This window comes from Prionailurus bengalensis, chromosome C1, assembly GCF_016509475.1.
Source record: "Prionailurus bengalensis isolate Pbe53 chromosome C1, Fcat_Pben_1.1_paternal_pri, whole genome shotgun sequence".
NCBI lineage: Eukaryota > Metazoa > Chordata > Mammalia > Carnivora > Felidae > Prionailurus > Prionailurus bengalensis.
The window spans coordinates 140440695-140466969 of NC_057345.1; the positions used below are offsets into that span (position 1 = coordinate 140440695).

At 43.4% G+C, this 26275-nt stretch overlaps 1 protein-coding gene and 1 pseudogene across 1 annotated transcript in view; one reads left to right on the plus strand and one right to left on the minus strand.

The window, feature by feature from the left end:
- KIF5C (kinesin family member 5C) overlaps nt 1-26275 on the plus strand; it is a 164562-nt gene that overhangs the window by 42516 nt on the left and 95771 nt on the right. Inside the window, exons 2-4 of the mRNA XM_043576656.1 lie at nt 10105-10195; nt 17226-17299; nt 24087-24191. Coding sequence (XP_043432591.1) covers nt 10105-10195; nt 17226-17299; nt 24087-24191 — 270 coding nt within the window. The remainder of the gene's footprint in view (nt 1-10104; nt 10196-17225; nt 17300-24086; nt 24192-26275) is intronic.
- LOC122481320 lies at nt 4540-5842 on the minus strand (annotated as a pseudogene).

Below are 26275 nucleotides of genomic sequence, written 5' to 3' on the forward strand. Positions count from 1 at the left end.
TGGGGAAGGGGATGGGAATGTCTGGGGCTGACACTGGCTTAGAATTTATATCTCCAGTCATAGAGTTCTCCCAGCGTAGATAGGGGCAGGCGGCAGAGTGGGGAGGAGAACATGGAGGTCTTCATTGTGAGACCACGTCTGTACATTGGCAGATTCGTGGACCCTGGACAGGATATCACAGTGTTGGGATAAGCGGATAGTCACTGCCAGGTATGGGGTGGTTTGCCCCAAGGTGCACAGTGGAACTTTTTTCTGCTTTGGGAATTTGCAGCCCAGTTCCAGATAAATGGGAAGATAGGTGGTGGGGTAAAGAGGAGTAAAGGGATACAGGAACAGACAGGCAACTCCACGACTGCTGAAATCTTGGAGGTGGGGGATGAGAATGGTCAGTAACAAGGAAAGTTTCTGACACACTGGAGAAATACAGTAAGTATGGATTCCCTCCACCCTCCCACCCCCAGCACTATTTCATGGTGTCCTGGCACCTGACCTCCTTGTTGCTCATCTGTCAGGCATTGGTCAGCAGCAGCAGCAGCAGCAGCAGCAGACTTTTAGTGAGCACCTACCCTGTACCGTCATGTATAAATTTTTTTTTAATGTTTGTTTATTTTTCACAGAGAGAGAGAGAGAGAGAGAGAGAGAGCATGGGCAGGGGAGGGGCAGAGAGGGAGATACACAGAATCCAAAGCAGGCTCCAGGCTCTGAGCCATCAGCACAGAGCCCAACATGGGGCTCGAACTCACAGACTGCGAGATCATGACCTGAGCCGAAGTAGGACGCTCAACCAACTGAGCCACCAGGCCCCCCTGTACCGTCATGTATAAAGCACTCTACTAGGCCATGGCCTTCATGAGGGTGTAGTGCTCCTTTGTGTAAATTAGAAATTGGTAATCCTCTGGGCAGAGGTGGCTCCATGGGCCCAAAGCCTGGCAAGTGACCAGCACTCTTTTGTGAAGAAAAAGGCACTCTTCCCGCCGCCCCCCCCCCCCCCCACCTCAGAACAAGGTCCTAAGCCCACAGCTTGTGGAATTTTAACAAAGATTTCTATCAAAGATTTCAATTTCCATTCACCCCCTTGTCTGGATATCGACCAAATGTGATGGCTCCGTGGTTGGCAGCGATGCAACACATTCAGAATCTCTTAGGACCTAGTGAATGAAAGAGCAAAATGTCTAGGATTTTATCTTACTTTGGGCTTTCCTAAAGCAGGCACTAAGACAGGGATTCAATTGCAGGTTTCTTTGGGAGGTGAATCCAAGAAACACTGAAGAAGAATGGAGAAACGAGACAGGGAACTGTAAGAAACCAATATAGGGTGTGTCATGCAAGTTAGCACTGTGGGCAAGGGGGTTTCATTACAACGGGGAGCTCTGAGAGCCAGTTTGGAATACGTGTCTCCAGGTTTCCCCCTCCACTTCCACCTCTGGGCAGGGGAGCTAAAGTATTTACTCCACCTCCTATCAGTCATTGGTGAGACCTGCTGGGTTGGTGCTGGGATGGTCCTTCTGGTGTGCATCAGGTGACAGAGAGGGCTGAGGCAGCCAGAGAAGCAGAGGCTGAAGGTCAGGCCAGCCCGCATGGAAATGGTAAAGATGGTGAGGATATGGTCAGGACCCTGGGAGCATCTGCTTCATGTTTACAGTTGGCGTTATCACAGAAGTTTCTGGAGGGCTCCAAAGCTGTAATAGCAGAGCTGATGAGTCTATGAGTGCCTGCACAAGACATAGCTCCTCATCTTTCCTAAATAGGCTTTATAGCTGAACATCAAAATTTCATTTATTTTTAGAGTACAGAGGATAGCCTTGGGACAGAGTTAGTTTTGCTAGGACCCTCAGAAATTAAAGGTCTCATGGAGCTGAGCTTATGGGTGGCAGACCTGGGGCCTGGAGTTGCATGAGGTGTGATTTGGCATTAGGGTGTTGTAGGGTCATCAGGATGGCAAGTCTCTGAGCTGGTACATTGTGAGTGATTGTTGCTTATCAGCATCCTTTCCTTTAAAGGGTCACTCCTCGCTAAGTTTGGTGTAATGCAAATGCCTGGTACACATTGGTCGAAACTTTTTATTACAGAATAGCACTGACCATGACTTGAGCACCTTCTAGAATATCAGTCATACGGTAGGTCCTTTATTCTCCGGAACATATCTAATTTTCGCAATCCTGAATTCTGGATCTTATTAGCTCCATTTTAATGATGAGGAAACTGAGCTTCAGAGACAGGGGGTTAAGCCATGTTTATGTGAATTCATTTACCCCATGTATTGGTAGGCTGCCTTCCCTGGACAACACTCAGTATTAACTAGTGGAGTGAGGAGCACAGAAACCCTATCATAAATACCTTTAAATGTCCTCTCTTCCTAGTAAACTGTTCTTTTTCTTAAAGCACATGGATATGTATAATTTTTGTTTCCCTATGAGATGATTTCCCACTCAGGACCACTTTGTAAATGTTAAGTACACAACAGTGTATTACAATGCCTGGAAACATCTCTGTATCCATAATATATGTTGAAATAAATTTTACAATATGTTAAGCGTCAATGAAAAAACTCCTGAGATAAAAATCAACATCACAAAGAAATACTACTGCATACTCACTAGGATGTTATAATAAAGAAGACAAGACAGTAACAAGTGATGGCAAGGATGTGGAGCAAGCGGAACCCTCATCCACTGCTGGTGGGAATGTAAAATGGTGCAGCTGCTATGGAAAACAATTTGTTAGTCCCCCCAAAAGTGAACTCACATAAAGTTACTGTCTGACCTAGAAATTCCACTCCTGGGTATGTGAAATGAAAGGAGAAATGAAAACATATGTCCACATAAAAAGTTGTATATGGATGTTCATAGCAGTATTCGTAATAGCCCCAAGATAGAAACAACCCAAACGTCCATCCTACTGATGAATGGATACATAAAATGTGGTAAATCCATGCAATAGAATATTATTTGGTCATGAAAGGGAATAAAGTAACGATTTATGCTACAATATAGATGAACCTTAAAAACATACTAAGTGAAAGAAAATGTTAATCACAAAAGCTACATATTTATGCTTCTATTTGTATGAAATATCTAAAACAGGCAAAGCTGTAAAGACACAAAGTAGATCAGTAGGATGGGGAGTACAGAGTTTCCTTTTGGGGTGATGAAAAGAATGTTCTGCAATTAGATAGTGGTGATGATTGTCCAATCTTGTGAATATTCCAAGAATGTGCCCTTTTATTAGAGGGGCGAATTTTATGGTATGTGAATTATATTTCAATAAACAATACAAAACAAAACTTGTTTTGGCAGGATATTTGTGTTGATAAAAAATGAGTATCAACATTAACCCCAGGACTTCTTTCTATTTAGGTAATGTTTTGGAAACATTCTTTCAGGTTGTTGCCAAAGCCCTTCATAGTCCATGAGTTTATTTTATTCAATTCCTTCTTGTGCAAACTAATATAATGTTTTAGTGATGTCTTAACTTTGAACACCTTTGGAGTCCTTCAAGTCAGGACAAATCCACACAACTTTTAGGAAGGAAGCACATCGATCTTTCTCCTTTCCTCTGAGATGAGAGAAAAGAGAGTAAGACAATGAACACAGCTCCCAAAATGAAACAAAGCTGGGATGTCGATGTAGGCAGGTCTCTCCAGCCTTGGTCTGTCTTATTCTGGAGGATGGTGTCAGGTCTAATGCTTCAGGGTGCAGATTTAAATCAATATAAGGACATAACATTCCGACAATCGGAGCCAGTTGGGTTTCAAGCAGTTCATCGTTGCCCATGAAGGCTTGTGGAGACAGACCAAAGCTGCTCATTGAGAGGAGGCTGATGGGCTGACTGCAAGGTCATATTAACTCTGAGAGGCCATGATTCTGGTTCCCCTGCTGTATTGCTCCAGTTCTTACAGCAGTGACTCTTTGCTCAAGGAACCATCATCAGCTGTGTATTTGGAAATAATTTAGAATTGGTTGGGAAGAAAGCAGGAAAAACAAAGCACCAGAGGCTGATGCTTGTTGTTTGCTTGATTTTCAGAGAGAGCAGTTGATTCTAAAGCCAGAACTTTTAGAGCACTAGGTACGGAGCCAGGAGGTCTGGGTTCTGGGCACAGATCTGCTACCTAACCTAATTGGCTGGGTGACCTACTGCAAGTTGTCTATTCTGTCCTGACCTAGAACTTGTTTATTTGTAAAACACAGCGTTGAGTTGGGCTGACCTTGAAGGACCTTTAGGCTCTGAAAAATTCTGGGATTTTTCTCAATAACTTCGACTTTTCATAGCAAGTCTCACACCTGCCTTTTCCTAGGTTCTGGTTGGCCTTTGCCTGTTTCCTCCCCCCCCCTCCGCCGGCATATATGGACTATTTAATTATGATTAAAAAACCATTTCCAGTACTGCTCGGTTGTTCTGTCTCTGTGTGCACCACCATGACCCTCACCACTGTGCCCTGGAAGGATGTTGGCAGGAGGGGGTCAAATGCCCCAAGTTCCAAAAAAGGCTTATTACATAGGGGGCTGGGGGGAACATGGGGGGAAAGTGGGGCAAAGAGGGTTAGTCCTTCTTGGCTGCCACTTTCCTCGTGGCTGCAGGACATTGCTTAGCTCTTCTCTCTTCCTCTTGGCCTGGATGTGTATCCACACCCTTTTCTTGATGAACTTGAGCATGCACTTGTCCTTGGAGACCTTGAGCAGTTCCATGGCATGCTTCTCATATGGGGCAAAAAGCCACACACCTCTCGGATCATGTGCCACATGAATTTGGTGTGCTTGGGGAGGCACCTGCAGCGGTTCGCAGTGCCTTGGCTTGTTCGCGTTCTCCGTTGCTTTGTGGCCCTTGTTGAAGCCCACAGCCATAGGGTAGCTCAGAGCCATGCTGCTGCTCCTTAGTGGCTCCCGTGGCGGAAGGCCTTTGCCTGTTCTTAATTCCTTTTGTTGCCGGGAAGGCTTGCCATGTGCATGGCCACCATTTTTCTTGCCAGTCTTGCCCTTCTTCCCTGATCTTAAGCTGCCATTCTTTCCTCTCTGGTTTCATGTCAGTCCCACCTTCATTGTTAACACTTTCTTGACTACTGTAGGCTATAGAAGGAGACTCTGACTTTTGTTGCTGTATGAATCACTTTGCTGCCATCTTTCACATTAGTCCTAAGCATCTGCTGTTTGTGTGTCTCCGGCTTTTCCAGTAAGTCATAAGCTACTTAGGAAAGCAGCATGGTGTTGCAATCAAGGACTTAAAGGTATTTCCCCAAAGTAGCGGAGCTGATAAAGTGACTGGGCCTTAGTTTTCCAGTTTGTGGCATGGGGATAGTAATACCTACCTCATGGAGTTAGTATGAGAATTCAATGAGATAAAACAGAAAAGGGTTTGGATCATGGTGGTTGGTGATGGTGCAGGTGGACAGTAGTGAGAATGTGGCTGAAAGAACTTGCCATCTCCTGTACTTTCAGGAAAGAAGTCATGTGAACACCCGGGAGAGAGACTGTAGTGATTGTTCTCAGGAATCCGTTCCTCTTCCTAATATTCCTCAGTGTCTGAAGATAATTCCACAGAGTGAGTGTAAATCTTGCTGTGGAAATTTAAAGGTTTTTTTTCCTATTTCTTTTTTTCTTAGTGAAGATAGAGAAAAATCCTTCAAATTATTGGACACCTTTGGTCACAAACTCTTGGCTAGTCTTAGAGATTGTTATGAGATTACTTCTCGAATGATCTCTTCTTGGGTAATTAATTTCAGTTTCCTTAACATCCCTCCTGGTGCCCATCTTCTAAATGTTTAAGTGGGTCTTTTGCTTTCCTCCGTCTCCCAGAGTAATATTCCTTTCAAGGCTGGGGAATGGTTGTTGGGTAACGGGTCAAATGAATTAATAGGCAGGACATATGGTTCACAGACACTTTGCTCTCAACAACTTGATAGGAAGTGGTTTGATTGTTGTTGTTGTTTTTTAATTTGAACTATAAAAATATAAGAACCATCTGCTGTTATTTTTTGCATGTGATCCCTGTAAGTTATTTAGTTAGATTGCTCCTATGCAATTAGCTGCTCTACGTGGAGGCTTTCATGGCAAAGCTGGCTTATTTCATTTTCGGTTGTAATGTATATGGAGTGCATGTGTTTCCCACCCAGACTCCTTTCATAAATTGCAGCAGGTTTGCCTACATGCGGTGAACTCTTGGGATTTATATGGCTTCTGTCTTAGCCACTTAAATGCTTTAATTGTAATGATCCTTTTGATTGGTTGAGAATAGGTTACATACTAATTGCCATGGAGCAAACCAAATAAGGTAATGTGATAGAAAGTGATGCCAGGGTGGGGGTGGGGCTGCTGTACGTAGGAGCATGGTAGTCCTCGAAGGAGGAGAAATTGGAGTTGATACCTGAAGGGTGATAAAGAGACTGTCAAATGAAGATCTCTGGTGAGCCCAATGAAGGTCTGCAGTGAGAAGGTTCGAAGGGAAAGGAAGTGAAGAGCAAAGGCTCTGAGCCATGGAATATGCTGAGGACTAAGCTGAGGAATAAAGAATTCCAGTGGGCCACACTATTGTGAGATGGAGGAGAATGCAGTGTGAAGAAGGTCTAGTCTAATAGAAGCATTTTTAAGGGAGGATTTGATATCATCTGATTTATAGTTCTAGAAAGCTCACTCAGCTAAATGGAAATTGGATCGTTAGGAGCAAGAATGGAGTCAGGGAGACCAGTGAGGAGACTATAGCTGTTGTCCTGATGAGAAACCATGGTGGTTTGGGCTAAGGTTGTGTGGCATAGATGATAGATAGACTTTGGATATATTTGGGATATGGAATCTATGGGACGTACCTGATGAATTTGGTCTTTTCCTCAGATATGGAAGGCTCGATTTCATTTTTGGTCAGTTAAGTTTGAAGTGGCTAATGGAATCTAAGTGGTTTAAATGTCTAGCGGGTGACTGAATATATGAATTTGGAGCTTACCTGAGATTTGAAAGCTGAAGTGTTCATTTAGATCATGTGAAAGTCAAGAATGTAGACAGAGAGGTTGCTGAGAGCTAAGTCCAGGATACACCATCATTTAGAAGTCTGGAAGAGACACAAACAAGGGACACTGGCAGAGAGTAGCCAGAGAGGTGGGAGAACCTCCCGTGAATAGGTACCTGGAAAGGAAAGCATCTCCAGGAGTACTTGGTGCCCTCATCATTCAGTTTCAAGTGCTAGCACTTAACACTCCTATTAAAATGTTAATTGAAAAATGTACTCTGTAGCTGAACTAAAACATTTAGTGACAGCTAGAGCAGGGTGGGCCCAACATCTGTCCACAGAAACCCTCAGCAACAGTGGGATCAGAAACAAGGAGACTCTTGTCTCCTAGGGGCTGTGGGAGATGGGGCTTTGCTGAAGTCTCCATCAGGGGTTGTGAGATTTTCATACCATTGCCAATGCAGCAAAGCATTAATTTGTTTGTTGTTGTTGTTTAATGGCAGTTGTATATACAGCTCGCATGGCTATGCCACAAATCAGTTCTTTGAAAATAATCAGTAACTAAATTTTAATTCTATATTTTAATTTCAAGACTCTAAGGTTCACTTAAAATAAAAGCCTGCATAGCCAACTCAGTGTATGAAAAGACAAAAATACTTCTGTTTTTAACTTTTTTATATTCTAGTCCTTACCAGAAGTCTCAAAACAAATCATTTTCTAAATTTTATCTTTTCTTGAAGGCAGTTTCTGTTTGGGAGTTAACTTCAGCTTATGGAAAATTGTTGTATTATCTGTTTGTCATCTGATAAATGATATTATTTAAATGAGGAGTGGCAATTTCTTGCTTTCTACCTCTCTTAAAGTGAATGTATAATGCACTCCAACAAACATTTTAAATTGAAGGGCAAAGTTGGGGAGTCCTATTTTTTTGTACCATTTATATAAAAATAGGTCATTTTTCCAGCTGCAGTAGGTGCATTTTCTCCAAAACCTAAAGCTGATCGTTCTGGAAACAAGATGGTTTATATTGGTGATTCTCATCAAGTTTGGAGTAATAGTGGATTTGTTTGAAATATAAGCAAAGTTACAATTTCTTTTAAGAAGTTTTAGTTGGTGACAAATACTTAGGCAAACTCTATGAGTGTTTGTTCTAACCTTTTACCTTACTGACATTTAGTTAATTTTATGAATAGATAAAGCTAAGAAGAATGTAGTGGACTGATAGTTGGCAATTGTTCACCAAGGAGGAATATTCTCTTGGTTTTCCAAACCAAATACTTGGTTCACTTAAGGAATGAGACTTGGCTAGGAACAAAACATCAGAAAATAACCCCTTTCCATAATTTTAACAAAATGACTGGCTCTGTTGCTTGTATAAAACAATATTTTGGGCACAGTTGGCACAGTTGGTAGGGCATCCAGCGTTGGCTTGGGTTATGATTTCGCAGTTCATGAGTGGAAGCCCCACGTCAGGCTCCACTGCTGTCAGTGCAGAGCCCGCTTCAGATCTTCTGTTCCTCTCTCTCTGACCCTCTCCTGCTTGTGCTCTCTCAAAAATAAATAAACTTAAAAAAAAAAACAAAAAAACCCCTCTACAATATTTTATGGCACCTCAAAATTCTCCATTTCTTCTAAGACCAAACAGGAGGTAGCTCATTTACCTGGTTGACTCAATTCCAGTTTCAAAGACTAAAAGCTCAAGCATAACGCCTGAAGCATAGGACCTTACCTATGTGTAGTACTACCCATGGTCGTAAAAGAGTACAATGCTAAGCCAGCTGGCAGCTGTAAACTTTTGTGTGAAGGTTACAGGATGTAACAAGCCTTGTCCTTGAGTCTCTCATGAGCAGTTATCTTTTTGAGGCACTGGACTGTCCTGGGGTAAAGGTTCCTGGTGTCCAAGCCACACGTAGGAGGTACAGGGTGGGAGTGAAGGAGACTCTGAGCTCCCCTCCCTCCTTCCCTTCTCCTGCCCTCCCTTCCACCACGTGGGACATGAAGATCTACATGGGTAGATCATGCTGTGGGAAAGGGCAGGGGGAGGGCCACCCCTTGCCTGGGCGGTGATGGTGGGAAGAAGGTTCTCCCCAGGAGGAGGCTGTGTCTTCTTAGCCACTAGCTTCCCCACTCCTCAGTCACTGGCATGTGAGTGTCCAGTGACTCCCTGGTGAATGTTGAGTGGTCCGGGGTCAGGGCTCGTTCAGTCTCAGGGCAGAACTTCTTTCCTTTCCTTCTGACACTTACCTCCTTGAGTAGTGTGCTGCGTCGTCTCAGACCAGACCCCAAAAACCTGCACCTGGGGAAATCATTTGATGTACTGTACAGAAGGGTGCCCTGTGACTAGAAAAGCTCTACCCAGTTAAGGCATCACTTATACATATGAAGAAAACACTAGAATTCTTTGGGATGCAAAGCAATAATAACTTGCTATTAAGAGCAGCTTCTTAAATCTGATCATGTCATCTTCCCATTGAATACAAGCCAAGCCCATTACCTTGGCAAACAGTCCCCTGCATGGACTGGCTCCTGATTTCCGTTCTCTCCTTTTGTACCACACTCCAGTGCCTCGAACACTCCAGGCCCCTTCCTGCCTGCTCCACCCTGTGCTCTGTCTGGTATGTTGTTCCATGGCTCTTCACATGCCTCAATCTTTCTGATCCTTTAAAGATCCACTTAACTGGCATTTCTTCAGGAAGATCTGCTTTGCTCTCTCTCTTGTCCCCTCTGTCTCATTATTTTGTACCTAGGCATTTTGTGGTTTCCCAGGTGTTTGCTTTCTTGTTTATCAGCTATCTGCCACCCTTGATTGAGCGCTTTACAGGCAGGACTGTTTTCTGATTTGGGTAGACTCTAGTCTAGTCCTGGTTCAGAAGAAGCTCTCAATAGGTAAATATTTGTTCAGATGAATGAATGAAGTATCAACCTGCTTTTCATCAGAAAAAGTGTTTCAAGTTAAAAAAAAACACACCTTTTTTCTTTCTCGAATTCTCAACATGCATTACACATACACACATTGTATGTGTGGTTCACACTGTAATAATTCCATAGTCTCGTACGGAACTGCCTTCAAGGATAGGGTTTGTGATTTAGTGCCTGTGGTCTAACTGCTATTAGTGCTTTTTATTCCTAAACTTCTAATGTGTGCCCTTTCCTTTCGTCTTTCTTTTTTAGCAAGGGAAGCCATATGTCTTCGACAGAGTGCTGCCTCCCAGCACGACCCAAGAGCAGGTTTACAATGCGTGTGCAAAGCAAATTGTCAAAGGTAAGTGCTGTTTCTTTATTTCCTCCTGGGCCTTTCAGAGTAATTGAAAACATTAAGTGATATTTGCAGCCTAGGAATCAATGTGCCTTGACTATAAGCAGAGGCCTACTAATTGGAAACACTGAATTATAGCCCGAGCTCTGGTCCTGATTTGCTATGATGTCAGGCAAGTTCTTTAACCTCTCCATATCTCCTTGCCAAGGAAATGTCTTTATTTCTTTTGCCACCTTTTTGGCAGAGTTATTCTGCTACCTAGAAGCTTAAAAGCTATGGTCACACTATTTCTGTAAAGGTTTTAAAGTACTGCTGTAGGTATAAGGCCTCCTTTCTGCTTTGAAGGAGACAAAAATAGATATTTCTGATGCTCCATTTGTATATTTTTGGCTGAAGTATTTTGTGCATCTATGTCTTCAGGGAGAAGCCTTAAACATGGAAAATTCTTGGGCATCAAGGAGTTCTCTACAGCATCATAAAATCACATTACCTTGTTGGTTATTGAGCTGTTTTTGCTACTCAGCATTCCTTAAATATACTTTGGTCTAACCCACTTTCAACTTTTCCACCCAGATACCAACATTTGTTCCTCCAAATAGATAGCCTGAAGCCTAAAATTGTCTTAGAGATCAGCCCTTTTCTCTGGGACTGGCCTTGGCCCTGAAGGATTTAACAGCAGGGAGACGAACCAATTTACACGTTGCTCTACCTTGCCCTTTCACATCGGGCGGGCTGGAGCTTGCCTTGGGAGAGTTCGCCATCTGGACAGAGCTGAGGGGCATCTCCTGCTTCTTTGCTTTTCATCTTTAAATCTTTACCTTCTAGTCTGAGTGCTATGGCAGCTGTGCTTCCAAATGTGCTGATGTTGCCACCTTTATAGGTAGCTCTAGATTTAAAGAGTAAAAAGCAAAATCAAAATTCAAAAAGCACCTTGTCATGCAAGATGTGCTTGTTTTTGGAAGCTGAGCTGAGTAACCTGTCTGAAATTCATGCAAGCCAGCCCTGGGTACATCTGTTAGATTGGTTCTGACCCTGGGCACCTGCGTGGGAGAGTCAGTCAGTATGTTCCTCGCTGAGGTGTATGGTTATTCACATTCTTGTTGCAGACATCAATTAATTTTGAAGGTCTTCACAGTAAGATCATTATAGAAAACAGAAGAGAAAAAAAAAACATGCCTGAATTTAGGCTCTTCTTGAATTACTACTATAGGGCTGTGTCTGATGGTAATTTTTGTTTTCTCTCTGCTTCTATTGTTTTTCATCTCTTCCTGTCTAAAACTGTTTTCTCTCTCTCTCTGGAGTGTGTAGCTCTAGTTTGCTCCTACTCTGTCCTCCTTCCTCTCCATTATCAGACTCTTACTTATTTTTGTGGAAGTAAAATTAATCACATGTGAGCCATAACTTCCTTTTCTCTCCCCTTTCATTATCAGAACCAACTAGTATTTACCGTATGCTGTGCTAAGCATGAGGTCAATTTAAACGCATCTCTGAGTTGATGTTCTGATTAGAGATGGATGCATTCCATCTTTAAAAATCCTGTGATTAACAAATAATCATCATCATCTTTCATTCTTCATTACTAGAGAAGTTGAGTCTCTTTCAGTGTTTGGGTTTTTTTATGGTATGAAATGTCAGAAATAGGCAATCCTTAGAAAGTTCTCATGAAGACATGACCTAATTGGATAACTTGAGGCCCAGTATATGGTGAGCCACAAAGAAAACCATTTAGGTAAAATTAGGCTCTGACATGATATGATAAACACATATTCTTCAGGCACTACAAATATGATGTGAGCATACTCATTTTGTAACAGCTAAGAGTGCCTTATTCTCCCTTGAAAGGAAGTTATTAGGGGATGATGAAGACCTGATTTAACTTTTTAAAATATCCAGTGAAACTAGTGTGAGGGGAAGTGGCCATGTTGTTTCCTCATCATCAAGGTAAAACAAAGATATATGAGAAAGAACTCCATGGAATGGTTACTAGGTACAACTGAGGTCTTTTTTGCCTTGACAAAGCCTATTGAAATCAGGAAAGGAAGGTGGTATTGTAGGGGCCTCTTTTTCTAGAGGCCAGGAATTCAATCAGATAACTTCTGAAGGTCACCACAGCCCCCATGATTCATGATAATGTAGTAGACCCATGAGCTTTCCTTTCAAGTGTCTCTGAACCCTTAATGTTTTTGAGATCAGGAAGACTCCTTTTAACTGGATGGCTTTATTCTCTCTTGGGTTTTTGATTCCCTTCAACTTCACTAGTTTTTTAAAAACATATTTCAAACATTTGATTGTAGAATTCTGGTATCTCCCACGCCCCCATCTTTGTCTGGTGTCTGTTAATCAAAATGTTGTCTGAAACAGTACGTAGGATTCTCCTCTGTTTCTTCCAGAAGAGCTTATAGGATTTGTGATTACCAACATGGTGAATAGGAAGGTTTCTGTGGACCCTAGGAATTAAAAACCATGGTTACTGGATGCTATTATCAAAGTACGGGTAACTATGTCCCAGTCTACAGAAGTCATTCTGGGCAATTGCCTTTCAAATTAACTAAATGTAGACTGTCCAGGGCTAGAGAAGGTGGTTTCTTGTTTGCTAGACCTAGTTTCTTTAGCTTCATTCATTTAATTATTTCTTTTACTCATTCCTTCATGCAAGGATATCAAGTATTTACCATGTGGTATAACCACTGCTAGGGACTAGAGTCGCCAAGATATATAAGACTGTCTGTGAGAAGCTTTAAGTATAGGTAAAGAGACACGTGCATCCATAGTTGTCATACCCATGGGTAGTACGTGCTTTAAGATGGCTGTGTGCAAAATGCTGTGGGAGCACAGAAGAAAGTCACTTGAGACTGACTTTGGTGAGTGGGGATAAGGATTGGAGAGTTAAGGAAGGCTTCTTGGAAAAGTTGTGTCCTAAAGACTGTAGAATATAGCAGAGGTGTACAAGCAGAAGGAATAGGAAAAGCATAAAGAGAAATTATATGGCATGTTTGGGTAATTTAGTATTGCAGGGTACCTGGGGGATGGTACTTAAAAAGTTAGGCTGGATTAGAGTTTGGTAGAAATGGATGGGCTTTATCCTTCAGGCAATGTGGACTCATTGAAGAGTTTTAAGCTCAGGATATTATAAGATCTGTATTATTATTATGTATGGCTCTTAAGAAGAAATAGATTTTTTTGGCTACTCTTATCTGTCAGGCACGCTGTATGTACTTTGCATATGTTATTGTATTTTAAACCTCAACAATTTTATGAGGTGTGAGCATTATTATTCCTGTTGTACTAAAGAGGAGGTTGAGGTCAAATAACTTGGCCAGGTCAGTTAGGGGGTGGTGGGGCTGGAACTTAAGCCTGAGCTTGTCTGACTTCCTTGGATTTTTCTACACTATCCTGTCCCTACTTTTCTGGTGAGCTCATAATGAGCATTTAATAGCAATTTATGAGTTGTTACTTTTGTATCAGGCCATATGGACTATTAACCAAGCACTGCAGAAGGACAGGATTAGAAATGGGTATGGGAGAAGGGAGGGGGGAGGGGAGGAGGGAGAGGGGGAAGGAATAGAGATTGTGGTTCCAGAGCCTCGGGTTGGCCCTGCCTGTCTTCCAACAGTGAGATGCATTTCCATTCTGAAGATGTAACGGTGCCCTTCCCTTCAGACTGGCTGGGCCCAGCGTTATGGTTTGCCAGTAGTGTTTAGCAGGGCTGCCTCTATGTGCTCTGGGCATGCGACTTACCTGAGTAGCTTGACTGGTCAGCGGGAGCCGTAGGATTCAGAGGCAGTGATGACCTACCTGTCAGCCAATATTGCCAGAGACCCTGGCCACTGACAGGCCACCATTTCACATGGGGAGCTGGTAGGAGGCCATGACAGCCTTCTCAGGAACTTACATGATTACATCTTCACCAAATTCTTACCCCGTAGTGGAACAGACTCTTCTGTTCTAGCAAGGTCTGGACTCAGAACTAGCAAAAACCTGGGGCGGAAAACTGGCTTCTGAAGTCTACGGCAAAAGAGGCAAGAAGTATTTTCAAGGATCCCACTCCTCTCCTCCCTCCTCTCTGGAGGTGAGAAGGCTCTTCCCACCTGCAGTGGAATCTCTCTTTGGATTTGCTTTGCTGCCGGATGGATGTGTTGTGTGCTTGTGGGTGCCACTGGCTTTGTGGTGTGAGCTGAGATCACATCACGCCAGAGCCTGTCACAAAGCAAGGTTCTGTCTGGCTGAACTGATTCCTGGCTCTGCGGCTGGCGCACAGAAATAGTCATTCTGTTACGAGAGAGGCTCTGAAACAAATGCTTTCCTCGGGCCCAGGAACTGTCATTCAACGTGATGAAAGTGCCTTTTTGTGGGCTGTTTCTGCTCGGGTCGGGTGGGGGTGGTTGCGTGGCTCAGTGTGGCGCTGAGCACAGACCTACTCTCCCATTCTGCTTTCCTTGGCGGGTGCACCCAGATGCACTGTCACTTCCCCTCCTGCCTCTCCTCTCCTTCCCCTTCTGCCTCTCCTCTCCTCTCCTCTCCCCTCCTGCCGAAGTCAACAAACTGACCCCCTAGACTTGGAGTTTGGAAGAAAATAGGGAACACTGCATTCGAAGAGCTTTTCCTTTTCTTTTAAAGTTTCTTTTAAAATTTTAAAATTTAATTCACAATTGCGTTGATAGAGGACATCAGGTCTGTTCATCCTTGAACACTAGAGATAGTTCTCCAACAATGAATTAATTGTAACATGATTGTATATAGTACTTTAAAGGTCAAGCAGAGTTTGTTTTGATGGGGTTTTATGTGCTCCCTTTTACTTAAAATAATAATAACAACAGTAATTGCACTCCATGTTTAAAAGCAGCAACCAACGGTCAAGGACTCTCCCAGTGGGGTCTCAGTTGCTCCTCAGCTCCCTGCTCCGGAGGAAGTGGTGCTCTCTATGAGTGCTTGTTTTCGTCTACATGTCCCAGGCTTTACCCCGCAGGACTTTGGGGAGCAGCAGCCAACCAGGAGCTAATAGGATTGTACCTTCTGGTTGGGGAGGTTGGAGTTGGAGGGGTGGGCCCTGGCCAGAGGAGCCGAATTCAGGTGCCCCGGCCCCACTGCTTCCTGGCAGAGGCAGAAGCATGTGCTGGGCTTTCTTCTGTCAGTGAGGCTCAGGCTGAACTGAGCTTTCTTTACCGTGTGGATGTTGTCCAGAGCCTCCTCCTGCGAGCGTATGCACCTGTAGGGTGGCCAGCAGGCCTATTAGGAGGAGCAGAGGGAGCTGGACACTTGGCTTCGGCCTCCTCACCCCTGCCCTACAGCCTGGGCTGGAAGGTCCCAGAGCGCTTCCCGCACGGGGGCTTCAGGTAAGGAAGCCCTTGCAGTTCAGCGACAGATATTTAATTTCTAATAAATAGAAACTTTAGTGCTGTGATTATGGCTGGCATTCCAGTGGCCTGGAGTTGTTTATGCCATGAATATAGAATGTTAAAAGTCCAGCTGCAGGGTGGTAACCTCTTGTGCCCCTCAAAGCACATCACATTCATGGTCCTATAAAGGCTTTCCACCCTGAATCTTTTCTCTGAGCAAGTTGACATTTTTGTGAAAACTGAAGCTTGAACCTCCAGCCCGTACATTGTAGTCTTTAAGTTTCTGCTTCTCCTGTTACCAAGGAAACCATTACCAGAAGTTAGAAGTTTGATATGTGTGAACATTCTCTCTCTCTCTCTCTCTCTCTCTCTCTCTCTCTCTCTCTCAATATAGCTTGACACAAACTCTTAAGGGCTGCTAGAATTAAAAAAAAATCTGCTTACTTTCTCTCTCTTTTTTTTTTTTAGCTTCCTAAAGGAAAATCCCACTTTCTGTTCTGATCTCAGTTCACCCTCCAGTAACCTCAGATCAATAAAATGTGTATTGAAAATTTTTTTAGAAAAGCTAACCAAACAACAAATATTAACTGACATTATAGAATTCAGAGAGGCCCAAAACACAAAATAACCAACCTACCTAGGGCCTGAAATAAATGGAGCTGATGGCCTGGAGTGATGATTTTGTACATAGCCCTGAAAAAGGACACCTCATTAGGGGGTTCCTCTTGTTGCCCCCACTGTCCTTTCAGGAATGAGACTTCCTCCTCTTACGTAGAGATGTTGGGTCAATGATATTAATTATGTACTATTTCCCTTCTGGTGATGTTGATGTGGATGAGGGAGGGTTGAGGGAAATATATTTTAATCACCTCTGCTGCTTTGAAAGAATTCCCACAGATAATCTGCAGTGCAAAGCAGCCTCTGTCTGCACGCCTCCCCTTGTCCCTGTGCGAAATGGAGGCTGGCCTGCCCTGTGTGGAGGTTTGCACAGTATGCTCATTGTGTAATTAAAAGAAATTCCTGATGCTGATGGGCCTGGGACGGCCTGCTAGCAGTCACTGAAATAACAGAGGCATGAACTTTGAGTCAGGGCCCCGGTGGTTTCTGGGCTGATTGGATTGTCACCATGTGGCCAGGATTACAGAGTGGGGGGGCCTGTCCTCCCAGGCTTAGGACTTGCTCGGTTCTGAAGGGGCTCCGTGCAGCCTTCCTGAGAAACCTTCCTAAGAAGCTCGCCTGGGCCAGTGTTTAAACTGACCCAAATCAGATCTTTAGCAAAGAAATTCTATTCTACACTTCATTCCAGAGACTCAGGACCCTGATAATGTTTTTCTTCCTCTGACTGGTCTCAGGAGATCAACTTAGAGAAGAAAACTCAAGTATCTCTCAACTAAAAGAGAGTGTACTGCTCGATAATCTGTTTTAATGTTGATGTTACTGGGAGAAAGGGTGTCTGCCTTCTTTTTCATTAATATGTAGTGTAGGAATGTGAGTATATTTCTTTTTATTTGTGGAACAGTGGAGGCCTTCATTTATGCTTTTATCTCACAATTCTACTTAAAATGCAAATGGAGCTGAAAGACATCGTTTGTGTGAAAAATGAGATGGGCCATTTGGAAAATGTAATTTTAAAATATGGAACCAACACTAGCATATGATCAAAGTAATGAGTTAATTTTAATTTCTTTTCTTGCTTGCAGATGTCCTTGAAGGTTATAACGGGACGATTTTTGCATATGGACAGACTTCATCAGGAAAAACACACACCATGGAGGTAAGATGGCAGCATGCTGTGATGGCAGCCTCTGTGTGGCTGGCCAAATTCAGGTGCGTGTGGCCCCTTGGCTATGCAAGGCAGATGGCTAAGGGGCTGGTCACGTTTGACCGATTTATTTTGTCTCCGTGGAGTTTTAAAATAATGGTGAGTAATAAAATCTCAGGAGTTCAGAATTTTTAAAAAATCCTTTGTTGGTAGCTCTCTCAAAATGGAAGTAGTAAATTCTATTAGAAAAGAATCATCAACAAGCTGAACAGTGGTGTGAGTATCCTAGGGCCTGTGGCCCTAATCTCACTGAGAAAGTCTGTTGCGAAAGTCCCTAAGGGTTTAAAGGAGTGGGGCTACTCTGGGGAGGTGAGTCTCCTCAGAAGAACTGTATGTCAGAGACTTAAAGAAGTTGGCTTGTGGACCAAATTCAGCCCACAGGTATATTTTTGTTTGGACTATACAGCCTGTTTTACATTATATAAAATTTATTATTACTATACATATTTTAAAATTGCAGGCAGTGTTTAAAATGGGATGATTTCACATAATTCTAAGTTTCTAAATCTGGTTGAAAATTCTGAAGATCCTGGGGCACATGGCTGGCTCAGTCAGTGGAGTGTGGGACTCTTGATCTTGGGGTTGTGGGTTCGAGCCCCACGTGGGGTGTAGGGGTGCAGAGATTACTTATGAAGATTCTATGACCCTGAATGAAATTTCAACCTAATATAAAGTGTAAACTTCACTAGAGCAGAGCTCTTCATTGTCTTGTTTGCCTGTTTATTGACATTTCCACTGTGTGAAACAGCAACTGTCACCTGGGAGGGGTTCCATAAAATAGTTGTTGAATTGATACCCTCATGCCCTGTCCAGTCCACACTGGCCCCATCCCTGCACACTGCAAGAGAGTATGAATGTACGTGCAGCATCCTCTGTCATTAACTTACACACCTGCCCCTGTGAGCTCTCAAAGGTGTGACCCCAGTGCAAATTGTTGGCGGTGGAGGTCTGCGGCTCCAGGCTGTGCTCCAGACAAGGCACGTCTGCGGACAAAATTGGCCCCCTTTGCGTCTTCTGTTCCTGCTTTTTGCCACGGACTCCTGTAAGCCCTTCAGGGCGGATAATTCTTTAAAAGGCTCCCTTGACAGGTGAGGAGAGGTAGAAGAGTGGTTGTTACAAGAAACTGTGCAGAGGAAGTTTGGGGAATTCAGCTTACAAGCAGCAGGGTAAGATGAATCCTTGATCCTTCAAGCTTAGGATTTTCATGTACGGTACCCTCCTGGGAATGTCTCTGAGTGAGCCGGCCGGCTGGCCAGCCGCTGCAGAATCGGTTTAGCTTATGAATCATTCCTATTGAAGAGGAGATTTCAAAGGCCTGAGGCAAAAAGCCTTGAGGCTCTGATGTTCTGCTCACACCGATTTCAAGTGTGCATCGGACTCTGGGGGATCTCGTTTCCGTGGTGTTGACTTACGTTCACCCATTTTGCAATGGACAGTGGTTCAGAGATTGCAGAGATTAAAGGAGGCATCAGGTTTATTTGCCACTGCTTCTGCACAGAGTAGGACTGTCGCCTGACACCTGAGCCTTGGCCCCCTGTCTTCTTGCACCTCATGTTCTCCTGCAGTGAGACGCGGGCATGGCCAGCCCCTCGCCTGCCTCTCTTGCTGAGCCCCAGACCCTTGATCTTCTAGGTACCAGAAAAGTTGCAGTTACAGATTTCCTAAGTGCCAGCCTTCCCAGTAGCTGTGACAATAGCTCCTTCATAAGGCATGAGAGAGAGAGAGAGAGAGAGAGAGAGAGAGAGAGCATCTCATGATGGTATCCATCAGTCTCCAGGTTTTTGGAAAATTACCAAATGGTATATAAAACAACAATAAAAGTGCAATATTTAGAACTCCCCCCCCCCCACCCCCAATCATAGGGAATGTTTACAAGAATGACCTTTTTGGCTTTCAAATTAATTCATCTTTGGGAAATACAAGATATTTGCTAAATGTCAGAAATTTAAATTGTAAACCATCAAAGGAGAGACCTGTCCCCAGAGTAAAATCTTAGTTTGTGTTGTGTGCGGGGGGAATCGGTGGGTGTGAGGAGATGGCAAAGAGGTATGCTAGCTCTTTAAAACCAAAATCGGAGATGTTGTGTTAGATGAGAGCATCTGGAGCCCTCTGTCTCACAGCGTGAACCTTACAAGGCCTGCAGCACTGCTGTGGGCCCAGAGGGACCCATGGCCCCCTAAAGGGAACTGGCTTCTGTGCGGGTTCCTCTCATAGCTGCCTAAGTTCTGTAGCCTTTTCATCCTCGTCGGTTTTAACAGGTTGATTGTAAGGGGTTGCTTTTCTTTATTGTGACTTCTGAATATCACATGTTTGTGTCCACGGGAGGACGGGGTGGGGCAGATGGGAGCCCTTTCCCAGCATCCCCCTGCCCCCACAGACACTTAGTTTCGTTCTTTCTGTAGGGTGATTATAGATTGGAAAGACGGTAGGGGATACTTTAGAGGAAAACAGAGGAAAGGAGAAGCCCCGAGCCGAAGTCATAGAGACTGTGGGAGACCAAGAAATCCAGGACCCTGGAATGCAATTAAATTAAAAAAAAAAAAAAAAAAAACAACCCTGCAGGGCTTGCACCATCTGAAAGGATTTTATGTATTCGGAATTATACATTGTGATCTTTCAAAGGCTTTTGGAAGGGGATGTTAACTCCCTGAATGGACAGAGCTGTCACATTTTAAAGCTGTTTTTCATTTTAATCCCCTCATTTTTGGTCTGACATCCAGTGGTGATTCCATTACTTTCTATTGAGGAGAACAAACAGATAAGCCTACATAAAATTGGAAAGATTAGCTTCTGAAGATGGAGCATTTAAGGCGGATTTTCAGTAAAAATAGGAAACACTTGACAGTGCTGATGCCAGGCTTGGTAGGGCACCGTGGTGCACTGGGCCCAGGGCAGGTGCAGCCGGTGCTTCTAGGGCTGGGGTGAGGGAGGTCTGCTGGCGGTGCTGGCTATCCAGGGGAAGGGAGGGCTGGACCTTCGTTCAGTGTGTGTTGCCCGGGAGGGCTTCTCTGGGCCCCGTGCCTTGCTTTGTGTCCCTCTTCAGCACCGATTTAGACAGATGGAGACACGCTGTTTTTCCTTCTGCCCACAAGGGCACCGGGAGCCCGTGGAATGGTGCAGGCCACCCCACTGCTGAGCTGAGCCAGCCGAGTGATTTTTAATGAGCCTGTCCGAGTGCATTGGCGCTCGTGTGAGCTGCCGGGCCGGGCTGCCTGCTTTCCCATCTTAAGTGTTTCAGGAAACCATCCTGCTTGGGAGGTTGAGAAGGCAACTGGGGCTAGAACAAAGGGAGTCTTGTTCTGCGGCCAGTGGCCTGGGTCTGGTTTCTTCTTTCACACATGTTCCAAGAAGGCCACATTCAGAAGTGGGAGAAGTTTTGGAAGAGGATTATGTAGGATACAAGTATACAAATGTTCTTTGTGTTTTCTGGGAGAAGAAAGATGGTGAAGCGGGACATTCCTTTGCTGCTCACGTCCATCCCTGATCCTCCAGCCAACTGAACTTGTCATGGCTCTCTTAATGGGTTATTGTTTCTCAGTTCCTATGCCTCTGTTGCATTCCTCTCATCTCATCTTCCTGCTTCTTGCCCATCCTGATCTCCATCTCTCAAGATTTGGTGTCCCTCAGGGAAGCCATCTCATATCACCACAGCTGGAAAGGACTCTCTGTTCTCTGAATTTCTATAGCTCTCTGCTTTTTACCACCTTTTATCACCTGAGGTGACTATTTGTGTGTTTGTGTATTTTATTTGAAGAAAGAGTGAAGACCTTTATTGAGCACCCTTTCATCTTATATACATACACCACACACATCAACACCCTCTCAACACCACTCACACCCACGCACTACATCTCTCTCTCTCTCTCTCTCTCTCTCTCTCTCTCTCACACACACACACACACACACACACACACACACACACACACTGTCTTGGCAGGCTCAGTTTACTGAACATAAAGCCTCAGCTGTCACCACTCCTGGGCTTATGAGCTAGATCAAGCATCCCAGCCCCTAAAGCTTTGCTATATTTGAGTGCCACTTCCGTGACCATGGGAATGGAGGTATTATCATGCCTTCTCCAAATTAACATGTCCTTCCCTCTCATGTGGTTTTTGGGTGTGGGCTTCAGGGAAGCAACAGGGAGTGTCGCAGACTCATCCCTTTTTCTGCCTTGGTTCTTACCCTGACAAAGGCAAACAAAAGGATGTCAATATTTGTGTGAGCCAGAAATCAATTGGAAGATAAACCTTTTGAAAGGGAAAGTATCTAGAGAAACAGATTGGAGTCATTTATAAATGATTTGTGAATTATCACTCGTTCTTCTTTGTCTGTGAACCACTGAGGAGAAGCTAAAGGACTATGATGGATTATTGAAGGGTTCTGGGGGAGCGTGGGGGGACACTCCTCAGACTCTCTGAGGTGGATTGACCCAATGGCATCATGACATTTGACTGGAAAGAGATCTGTGTTTTCACTGTCTTGTGTCATTTCTTAATTATTTGTTTGTTTGTTTTTGTTTATTTATCTAGGGAGTGTGAGTGGGGAAGGGGCAGAGAGCAAGGGAGAGAGAATCCCAAGCAGGCTTCACACTGTCAGAGCTGAGCCCCACATGGGGCTTGAATCCGTGAACCATGAGATCATAAACTGAGCCAAAATCAAGAGTCAGACACTTAACCTACTGAGCCACCCAGGCACCCCTTTCACTGTCCGGGTCATTTCTGCCAGCAATTTTCATAGTCCTGAGCATGCAAGGCCCAGTGTTTGATGTTTATGATGGCCTCTGAGAAGTAAGATTACCAACATTTGAGAAACTCTGTGTCTCAGTCATTCAGGGCTATTTTCCTAAGATATATGTTAATGGTCCGGGATAGAAATATATTTTCAGACTCTTCAGGTCAAATAAACCCCAATGACTGCTTAATGAGAACCTAATATGAGCTGAATAATATAATGCTAACATTTATTGTCCCTAAGCACTTTATGTATACTGTTTAATTTATATTCTACAATAATTCTATGCAGTAGACACCGTACTAAGTATCATAAGAAGTGGGAAGAAATAGATATGCACTGGCCACCTTGCCTTTAGGGACTGTACAGTCAAACAAAAAGCAATATAAAGATATCAAATGATATAGGATTCTTAGCAGATGAAGGCATTCCAGGAGAGAACCCATTTTCCCGGGTAAGAGAGCTTTGCCAGAGGACAGATATATCTAAAGTCAGCTTTTCTCTTGCTTTCAAGAGAGTGGAAGGTTAGGGATCAGGTGTGCAAAGGAGGATTCACAATGTAAAGTGCTTTGTGGCCTGGAGTTAGTGCCAGGGTCCATGTGACTTCTTGCTTTTGGTAACTCAAATATTGGCTTGAAAGTCAACCTGTCAAAGAGGAGCTATGTGGTGAATCCCCGAAGGATAAAGAAGATCTGATTGAGGAAAACAAAGCAGGTCTTCCAGGTGGCAGGGAGATTTGGAACAAGAATATGAGTCATCGTGTTGCTGAAGGCTGTTGGTGTCCCTGGGAGACTGAAGAGTAAGACGGGTTTTGTGATTTTCTTATAGTTCCAGTTTTGTTTTGTTTTTTTTCCCAGAGTTTTATAACTTTCTGAAGGTCTGAAAAACTCTGGGAATACTATTGCCAATGATTACTTTAGACCTGCAGACTATGTGTTTGTGCACTGATGGGTGGTTTAACATGGAACAGAATAGAACTTGGAGCGTGGGAGTAAGGAAGGCTCTCTGGGAGCCCTTGCTAGGGCTGCCACTGTAAATACTTCTAGAACTCTTCTTTAGGAATTGCTTTCAAATACTACGGCATATCTTTTTTGAAAGTTTTCAGAGGCGGCAAATCTGGATCTTAAACATGGATTTAGTAAAATAGTTCAAATCACAGAAGAACTCATCTAACCCATTACCCCTTAGATAAAATATCCCTCAACCCCCCCCTCCCCCCACCACCCCGCCTTAGGGTTGGAGGAGGGTTCCTAGGGGCGCTGGCTGCATGGGAAGAGAGGGCTAGACCTCTCTCAGAGAAAAAAGGGGGGTAAAAGAATAAGAGAATATATTACAAGTGGATTTAAGTATTAGAAACAGCACCCCCCCCCCAAAAAAAAAGAGAAGAAAAGAAAAAGAAAGGAAAGAACCAAAAATTACTTGAACAATTCAGGCTGGGAATTATGGATTTTTAAGAAATCGATGAAATGGCTTTTCTTGATTGGTTTGTGAAGCGATACTGAAGGTTTTTCTAGAATAAGGTGAGAAATTTTTGAGCAATGATGACATAAAAGAAACTATCAGCTCTCAAGGTGGTTTTATTAACGCAGATTAACTTGGACTTGTACCTTCTGATCAGTTTGTAAAAATTTCAAAACAAAAACCACCTTTGGGATGTGATAGTCACCCTATAATGTCAGTCTTCCTCCCTCCCTCCTGCCCTCCTCCCTTCTACCCACACCCTTACCCACATACACCCATTTGCTGCCATGAGCGGCAGCAGGAGTGAATATTTTTGGGGACAGAACAAGCCCCCCACTGCTGGTAAAAAGAGCAACATGCTGATCTATTTCCATGAACTTAACAGTCTGTTTGCCTGTCAGGTGGACCCTCCAAATGAGCAGACATACGTGTATGGGTGTTCCCTCTTCCATGGTGTTCTGTTTGTGCATCCACATATGGTCCCTTCTCTCAGACAGGTTTCCCAGCACTCTTTAGCTCCCTGTGCTTGTGTTTTTTCACTCACTAGGGGAAGCTACATGACCCTCAACTCATGGGGATCATCCCAAGGATCGCGCACGACATCTTTGACCACATCTATTCCATGGATGAAAACCTGGAGTTTCATATCAAGGTAAGTGCCCTTGATTAAGTCCAAGGAGAAGAAACTGAGCCCCAAATCATGTTTCTTAGCTTTCTTCTTTTTCTGTGTACATAAAAGATGATTTTTATGTATTTTAGATGATGTGCCATCATAGGCAAAGCCATAGTTATTTAATGGTTCAGGTTAATACTGAGGAAATAATTGAGATAAAGTAAAAGCCTTCTTTAGGATGGAATCATTTTGATAGTTGTCTGAATTCTATACTTACCCTGTGGATTTCTAGAGATGTGACTAGAATGTGTCTATGATTGGGTGAGGACAGCATTTCCCAAAGTATGTTCCAGGTCCCTCATATTAATAGGTAGGTTACCAGGGAAAAGGTTTATGTGGCCAAATAAGCTGGAAAAATGTTTTGTCAAAAAATGTTAAATTCATCACAAGTTAAACATGCTATTATGCAGTATAATTCTACAAAGGGGACATGTAGTATATTACATTTTCCTGCGTATTTGACTGTGGACATATTTTTCTCCTTTTGGGGTATGATAGAATAGTGTTTTGGAAAGCACACTTTGACAAGCAAGTATTAGGGAAGGGTATTATCCTTCCTGGGTTTTTTTTTGTTTTGTTTTGTTTTGTTTTTTAAACCAGAACCTCTGCTCTGACTTAAATTTGAATTGAAAGAGATTTTTAATCTCTTAACTATAGCTGTTAATTCGTAACATTGAGTATTAGGGGTATATTCATTGGAACTCCTTTATTTGCAAGAGATTGAAAGCCACTTGTTTAAGCAACTAGAGAAAACTGTTATAAGGTACAAAATGTGAAGGCATGTGGCTTGGGGGTTGTAGAAAAGTAAGAATCCAGACCCTGCTTTTCCTTTAAAATTTTTTTTTAAATTAAAAAGCTTGAGATACATTTCATGCACCATAAAATTCATTTTCTAAGTGTACAATTTAATGGTTTTTACTATATTTCAAAAATTATACAATTATGATCACTAATTCCAGAACATTTTCATCACCCCCGAAAGAAACTCTATCCCTGTTACAGTCCCTGCATTTCTGTCTGCTTGCTTTATCTTTGTTCAGGGGGTGCATGGGTAAGGGGAGAAGGACCATGGTAGCTCCTGTTCCACATTCCTTATTCCCAATTCCTAATTCCCCAGGGAGTGGGCTCCTTGGCCTAGCCTACAGCAGGACTTGCCCCCAGCTCTGATTAGTGTTGTCCAGGATACACATGGCTGGCTGAGTTCCTGCCATGGCAACTGGGGACGGTGTGGACAGGCGGTGAGGAAGAGACACAGGCAGTTCTAAGAAGACTTGGTGCTGAGGACATGAGCCAAGAGGCTGACCATTCTTTAAGGCTGGGTTAGTGTACTAGGCCCATCATTTAAAAAAATTTTTTTAACGTTTATTTATTTTTGAGACAGAGAGAGACAGAGCATGAACGGGGGAGGGTCAGAGAGAGGGAGACACAGAATCTGAAACAGGCTCCGGTCTCTGAGCTGTCAGCACAGAGCCTGACGCAGGGCTTGAACTCACGGACCGCGAGATCATGACCTGAGCTGAAGTCGGACGCTTAACCGACGGAGCCACCCAGGCACCCGCAGGCCCATCATTTTAGAGATGAAGAAACTGAAGTTTAAAGACAGCACTGGCTGGCCATAGTTACATATCAGGTTATTGGAGCAGTTACAGATCAGGTTATTAGACTCTTGATCTAACCAATCCCAAGTGCAACACCTTTCCATTATGTTAAACTTCCACCTTACTTATTTCTGCTATGTGCCTTTCCTAAATTATATAAAAACAAGGCAACAACTGTTTGCCCCATTATAAATTAGATCTGGCAAGTCTTTTTACTTTATAAATCTTTTTCCTCCCTTTATTGGCTAATGCTGGTTTCTCCTCTTTGCCAGGGTTCTTTATATCTAAGGATACAGAAGCCTGTTGCTTTGATGGGATCAAGATTTAGGAGCTTAGTACATCTTTAAGGCTGTTTGCATTTAAATACCTTAAACTACTGTAGGGTTCTTATGGGATAATCCCAGAGTAAGATGTTAAACCAATTACTGCCCTCAAAATAGCGTGAATCTTATTAAGATAAAAACA